Source organism: Cupressus sempervirens, chromosome 3 (genome assembly GCF_028749045.1).
Source record: "Cupressus sempervirens isolate cs-2001-9-10 chromosome 3, ASM2874904v1, whole genome shotgun sequence".
NCBI classification, from domain to species: domain Eukaryota; kingdom Viridiplantae; phylum Streptophyta; class Pinopsida; order Cupressales; family Cupressaceae; genus Cupressus; species Cupressus sempervirens.
In genome coordinates, this window is record NC_143120.1 from 209,076,710 (window position 1) to 209,083,245 (window position 6,536).

Here is a 6,536-nt window from a genome sequence, read left to right on the forward strand (position 1 = left end):
GTAGTGATATTGCTTCCAGAAAGATTCAGTTACAAACGTTTCATTATGTTGAAGTGGTCGATTCACTTGCTGAAATTCTTCTATTATTAGTAAGTTTCATTTAATATGTGGCAGGAGGTTGGGAAACATGAAGTGGTATTTGTTTCAAAACTTTATTGTGGAGTGACTTTGATATAACCGTCAATTTTTTTTAAAATTAATAAAAGTTTACATTGATTGATGCTTCCACTGTAGAAAGCCTCTCAGCTTAATGAAGTGGTATTCGTTTCAAAACTTTATTGTGGAGTGACTTTGATACAACCGTCAATTTTTTTTTAAATTGATAAAAGTTTACATTGATTGATGCTTCCACTGTAGAAAGCCTCTCAGCTTAAATATACTAATAGTTAATTATAATTTGTTTTAGCAAATACTTATATAATTATATTAATTAAAAAAAATTAAATCGTTGCACTATTAAATTAATAATTACAAGACTTCATTTTTTACACATGAGACGATCTATAATTTAATCATGAGTAAATCAATCATACCAATACTATTACATTATTTTTATAAGCCAAAATTATTATTATGTTATTATGATCATTATTATTTTTCTTATTGATCTTAGATTTATATGATTTAAGTCAAAAGACACATTTCTTATTTAAATATTTCTTAAAATAATATCAAAATTTCTATTTCTCATCTACAATAAATTATCAAAATTTTAATTTATTTAGTGTAATGTCAAAATTTACAAATTATAAATTTTACCATTAAATATACAACTTCACAAACTTCACTCATCTTCTACCCCACAATCCACCACACTAATAAAGACACATCTTCTTGCGCCTCTTGTTTTGTATAAAGCGAAGAGCTGAAAAATAATTGCTTTTGGTTCTGAAAGCCGTGAATTATTCGAGACAACTTCTCTTTTTTAAATGCCAAGATGCTACCATTATGCACATTCTCTAAACCCTCGCTTTCAAATAATGAATTCTTCTGCGATTGACCCCACAATTTTCTCTCTTCTTCCTCCTTAATTATGCAGTGTACATAATTAACCCTACTCCGAGTTTTACAGTTGGTAACAATTCGGTATTGCTGTATCCCTTTATCAAATCCAGCCCACTCCGCTTTAGAGAGTTCAGTAAAATCTGCAGTTGTATTTCTCCATTCATGGCTTCCTCCTCCTCGTCTGCTAAGGCAAGATCAATTGTATCTGGTAAACTGTATGATGTATTCCTCAGTCATAGAGGCCCTGATGTCAAGGAAACCCTTGCTAAACAACTATACGAGCTTCTTAAGGCTAGACAGTGCCGGGCATTTTTAGACCGCGAAGAGATAGAAGGGGGAGATCCAATTACGGCTGCCATTCATAACGGTATATGCTCATCTCGTGTGCAAATTGCCATTTTTTCAAAACGATATGCAGAGTCCTCATGGTGTTTAGACGAGCTTGTCCTAATGTTACAACAAACTGATGCTGTCTTTATTCCTGTATTCTACAATGTCCAACCATGGGAGCTACGTTACATTGAGAACGAGAAGTCACAGTATGCTGCAGCATTTGTTGATTATCAAAGGAAAGGCAGGAATCTTGATAAGCTTCATAAATGGAAAAGTTGTCTTGAATCTGCTTCAAATATATCTGGTTATGAACTTGCCCAGTATCAAGAGTAAGATTACTGTCATTTATTTTCTCATTTGTATCAATTCTGATTCATTCATGTTTTTCCTCTGTCATTTGTTTTGTATCAATCACGTTTCTTTCATGTTTTTTTCTTTTGTCCAGTACATTAGATTCGTTTTACCCTAGTATGATGACTTTCTGAAGAGATTCCTGGTTTTGAATTTCAGCAATTTGTGTGAAAAAATTGTGTCTCGTGTGATACAAGTAGTGCAAGAAAAGAAAAGAAGTATAGCATTAGATGTTGCAAAGTATCCTATTGGACTTTCTGAACTTGTGCAAGATTTTGAAAGGTGTTGTTCAAAGAGAGCGAGGGACAAGGTCATCATAATAGGGATCTTTGGTCTAGGTGGGATTGGTAAGTCTACCCTGGCAAAAGAATTGTTTAACAAGAAGAGTTCAGGCTACCATGCATCATGTTTTCTCTCTGATGTGAGAGAATCACATGCCAGAGGTGAATTGCACTGTTTGCAAATTCAGCTTTTAGAAGATCTTTTCCCTAATAATCAAGAGATAAAAGATATAAAGATAAGGAGTGCGCATGATGGAGTAGGAAAGCTGAAGTATCATCTGGGAAGGGCAAGGCATTTGCATTTCCTTATAATCCTAGATGATATAGATCATGAAGACCAGTTAGATGCCCTTTTACTTGAAGATATGCTGAGCTCTGGTAGCCTGGTAATTATTACAACCCGTGACCAGAGTGTGTTAAGGGGTGCAGATATCCGTTACAAGATGAAGGAAATGGATAAAGATCATGCTAAACTCCTCTTTTGTGGACATGCTTTCCGTGGACAGGATCCACCCATTGAATATGAGAAACTGGTTGAGAACTTTGTAGATTTCTGTGGAGGTTTACCTCTCTCCCTCATGGTTCTGGGTGCCCATGTTTATCGAAGGGAGGAACATTATTGGGAGTTAGAACTGGAGAAAGTCAGCAAAATCCAGCCTAAGGATATAATGCAAAGACTTAAAATTAGTTTTGATGGTTTGGATAGTGAGGAGAAACAGATTTTTGTAGACATAGCTTGTTTCTTCAATAAGAAACTACCGGGTGAATTTCATTTCAAAAGTGAGGTTATGACAATCTGGAAGGCATCTGGTTGGAGCGCCGAGCATGCAGTTCAAACCCTGCAAGATAACTGCCTACTTGAACTGGTTATGGTTCAAGGTTCTATGGGGATAGAAGGCCCACGCTTTGAAATGCATGATCATCTGTGTGATCTGGGAAGACAAATGGTAGTTGACTTGGGCCCTTCTCGGCTGTTGAGAGCAAATCTTCTTAGATCTATGGTGTCCCTGTTCGGTTGTATTTTCCAGTGCTTTGAAATGCATGATCACCTCCACGATCTGGAGAGACAAATGGCAGATGAGTTGGGCCTTCCTCGGTTGTGGAAATCAGACATTCTTAAATCTATGGTGTGCTGCTTCTCTTTTTTCCTTTGAAATTTAAGCTATAGAAAGCTTCTGAAAACCATTTCAATTTATGTATTTTACTTTCTACTAAAAGAAATCCACCCCCTAACACACCGTTAACCCTGATCCTTATATGTAGGAAGCAAAAGGATTTAAACAAATTCTGGCAGAAACAAAGGGCAGGTGTTTCCATTCGTTCAAGGATCCGTCCCTCCAAGCCATAATTACTTATTTTATAGGTAGTTCAAATGACTCTACTGAAACCGACCTCTTGTGGCTTCACATAGATAATCGTAATTACCTTGGTGGCAAATTAGAAAGTATTCCTTCCTGGATTCCTCTACGAAGATTGTACAGCTTGTCCGTTAACAGCGTGGGAGATTTGTGGAACAGTTTTCACAAACAGTTGCAGACAAATACTCAGGTATTTCCCTATTCTTTTCTGGAAGTCAATTCTCCCTAAATGGCAGAGCATACATTTTGGAATACCTCTTTCGCGAAAATTGTTTACTACTGAAACTAATTTATTTTTTGAGAGTAATTGTGAATGCCAGGCCAGTTTCAAGTTGAGAGTGCTGAAGATTTACTACTCTCGGTCGTTGGAAAAGCTTCCAGATTTAATAGCAATGTTCAATCATCTAGAAGAATTAAACATAGGCTGTTCCTTCCAGAGCACAGATCTAACATTCTTCGTGCAATCACTTAAACAACTTAGCAATCTAAGATCACTGTCATTGTGGTCTGGGGAGGGTGCCTCCTTCAGCGGGAATTTGGATCTGAGCAAAGCTACAGATTCAGCTAATTTGGGTTCTTCTGCAAGGATTCGGATGAATAGACTTGAAACCATAGACTTTGGCAATTTAGATAATATATCAAAGTTGCTAATTAGTGGAGAGATTTGTCCCAGGCTTCAATCATTGAATCTTCGACACATGGGGAATCTAAAAGAAATTTGCTTAGAGCAGCTAGAGAGACTGAATACTCTTTACATGTGGGAATGCCCCAAATTGAAAACAATATCAGGGCTATCTTCTCTAACAGCGCTTCAGGTTCTCAAAGTGGAATATTGTTTCAAATTAGATAGACTATCATTGATATCATCTGTAAGGGGGCTTCAGTCTCTCAAAGTGCTGGAAAGTCTCCAACTGAAGCAAACATCATGGTTATCTTCTCTAACAGGGCTTCAGTCTCTTCGAGTGTGGGGATGTGACTGTAAAACAATATCAGAATTATCTTCTCTAACAGGGCTTCAGTCTCTTAAATTGTCTATATTTCGTGAGTTGGAAACAATATCAGGATTAGATTCTCTAACAGGGCTTCAGTCTCTTGAAGTGTCGGAATGTCCCAATCTCAAACAAATATCAAGCTTATCTTCTCCATCGGGTCTTCAAATGTTCAAGCTTGAATTAAGGTATTTCAAAATAAAAATGTCATCAGTTGCAGAGCCGAATGATGGATATGAATGGGTACAGAACTGCATTAGTGGACCGGTAATACCACTTTTTCTTTACACAAAAAAATGATTTTGAGTGGAAAACAAGTTTAGATCCTGTGAAAAGTGAATTCAGTGACGTTTCTTTTTTCACTGAAAACAAATTTATTTCTTGTGCTTTCTTTTAGGTTCATTCTGATGATGATGGACGATTCAAAACGTTGATGAAAAATAATTACACTATGGAAATTAAAAACAATATTTCAGATTTTCCGTTTGTATTGAAGAGGGAAAAAGATGTTACAATTTTAAGTAGTGTTTTAAAGGTTATGTGTTTTACGTTTGTATCAATTATTTAATTCCCACCCTAATTTGTTGCTGTTTTATGTGTTTCAGAGTCCGCTGCTATCAGGATATGTTGTCTTAACAGGGATGCCAGTGGACGCAGCATTGTTCAAGCTAAATGCAAATGTGTTTTCTGAAGTGATCGACAGCCAAAGAGTCATTGAGGTTGAGAAAGGAGAGTATTCACTAGAAATGAAAAGCTCATGGAGTGAAATCTCTATATATGTTTTGCTTGTAAGGTCTGGTAGTAATCCTTACATAGAATTTCAATCTGCAATTAACCATCGCCATTCCTTTAACCATTGCCATTCCTTTCCACCTGGAAACAAATTGATGATTACAGTTCTACAAACCCCAGATTTTGGAAATGATGTTAGGCTGATGAATGTTCCGATAGAGAAGGGGTTCCGGGCCAGGGTGAATGAAGGGGAAAAAGGGAGAGCTTTAATCATAGTGCGAAGAATTCTTGACAGCTTATATACCGGTTAGCAGCATATGACGCGGTGAAGGAGGAAAAACGAAGTAACAAGTATTCGAAGTGTCATTTATTTACTTTGAATATCTGGTGTTTAGAAGCTTTTGTCATTTTAGCTCTTATCGAAGTGTTTGATTTCTAATATTTTATGTATGGAATATCTTCTTTATTTAATTTAAAAAAAACACTCTTATCAATCTTGTCTGATTTGTATGGATTTTGAAAATTGATAGCAACTTACTCTTCTTTTCTATCTTTCGTTATTAAAATAAAATAAAGAGGTGTAAAACAAATTTGGAGTTAAAGATTAATTTAGTAATATAGAAAAAGTAAGAAATTAATTTAGATTAATATTAAAATGTAGTGAATTAGTGAAATATTAATTTAGATTGAAATAATTATCAATTTTGAAATTATATTTCATGAATATTAGAGAGTTGGCTAGTGCGAGTGCAGGTTGAGAAGACGATATGTCACCATCCCGTTCCCTTGGTTTAGTTTCCAAACTCATTTGTGGCTTCGACCCTTGTCCCAAGGCTTATATATATTTGATATAGACGAATCCATGATTGATACAAATACTCCCACAAAGAATGGGAAAATAATGTAAACTATTTTTTGTAGAGAACAATAAGTTGCAGAAAATGACATATATGTCTACTTTATTTGCAAATGAAAGTTGACTAGAGTGCCCATCTTTAGTAGAGTTCATTGGAAGAGTCATGGTTGTCGATGGAATGGGAACAAGCAAATTATTGGGGGTCAGAAGACATGGACTAAATGGAGACCTTGAAGGAGGAAAAAATTGTACGGTTCCTTCTTCTAGACTAAAGATCATTTCCCTCACTCCAAATGATGATATGATTAAGGTAATTAAGAGTGAAAATAGTCGGCTTAAAAATGTGATGTTTTATATTTGCATGGATGCAAATGCTTTGCCATCTATTTTTTTTTTAATGATTAGATTGATTATATCTAGGGCAAGAAGCTTGGTATTTATGTGATATTTGAAAGATGTTGCTCAAAGACTTGTTGGTTGTCTTTAAATTGAACACAACATGCAAGACAGGGTTTTGAAAAAGAAATTCTAGAATGTGGGTTACTATTTGTTTAGGGCTTTCACATGGCCGCCAAAGGGTGAAAAAAAGCAAGTTATTATTTGGTCTGCTCCAAATTGGATGGAAATTCAA

At 35.6% G+C, this 6,536-nt stretch overlaps 1 protein-coding gene across 1 annotated transcript; it reads left to right on the forward strand.

Annotated features, from left to right (window-relative positions):
• The first annotated feature begins 1,034 nt into the window (after nt 1-1,034).
• On the forward strand, nt 1,035-5,543 carry LOC149565550 (uncharacterized). The gene is made up of 5 exons (XM_089819063.1): nt 1,035-1,667; nt 1,849-3,097; nt 3,234-3,518; nt 3,649-4,584; nt 4,923-5,543. Exons 1-5 carry the CDS (start codon nt 1,168-1,170, stop codon nt 5,358-5,360), a joined length of 3,408 nt encoding a protein of 1,135 aa, XP_089675189.1. The 5' UTR covers nt 1,035-1,167; the 3' UTR covers nt 5,361-5,543.
• The last annotated feature ends 993 nt before the right edge of the window (nt 5,544-6,536 follow it).

Excerpts from the sequence above, each read along its gene's own strand:
- LOC149565550 (XM_089819063.1), top strand. The coding sequence starts at position 1,168 with ATGGCTTCCTCCTCCTCGTCTGCTAAGGCAAGATCAATTGTATCTGGT. Across the intron at positions 1,668-1,848 it reads GAACTTGCCCAGTATCAAGA|CAATTTGTGTGAAAAAATTG; the intron begins GTAAGATTACTG and ends TTTGAATTTCAG. Across the intron at positions 3,098-3,233 it reads CAGACATTCTTAAATCTATG|GAAGCAAAAGGATTTAAACA; the intron begins GTGTGCTGCTTC and ends CCTTATATGTAG.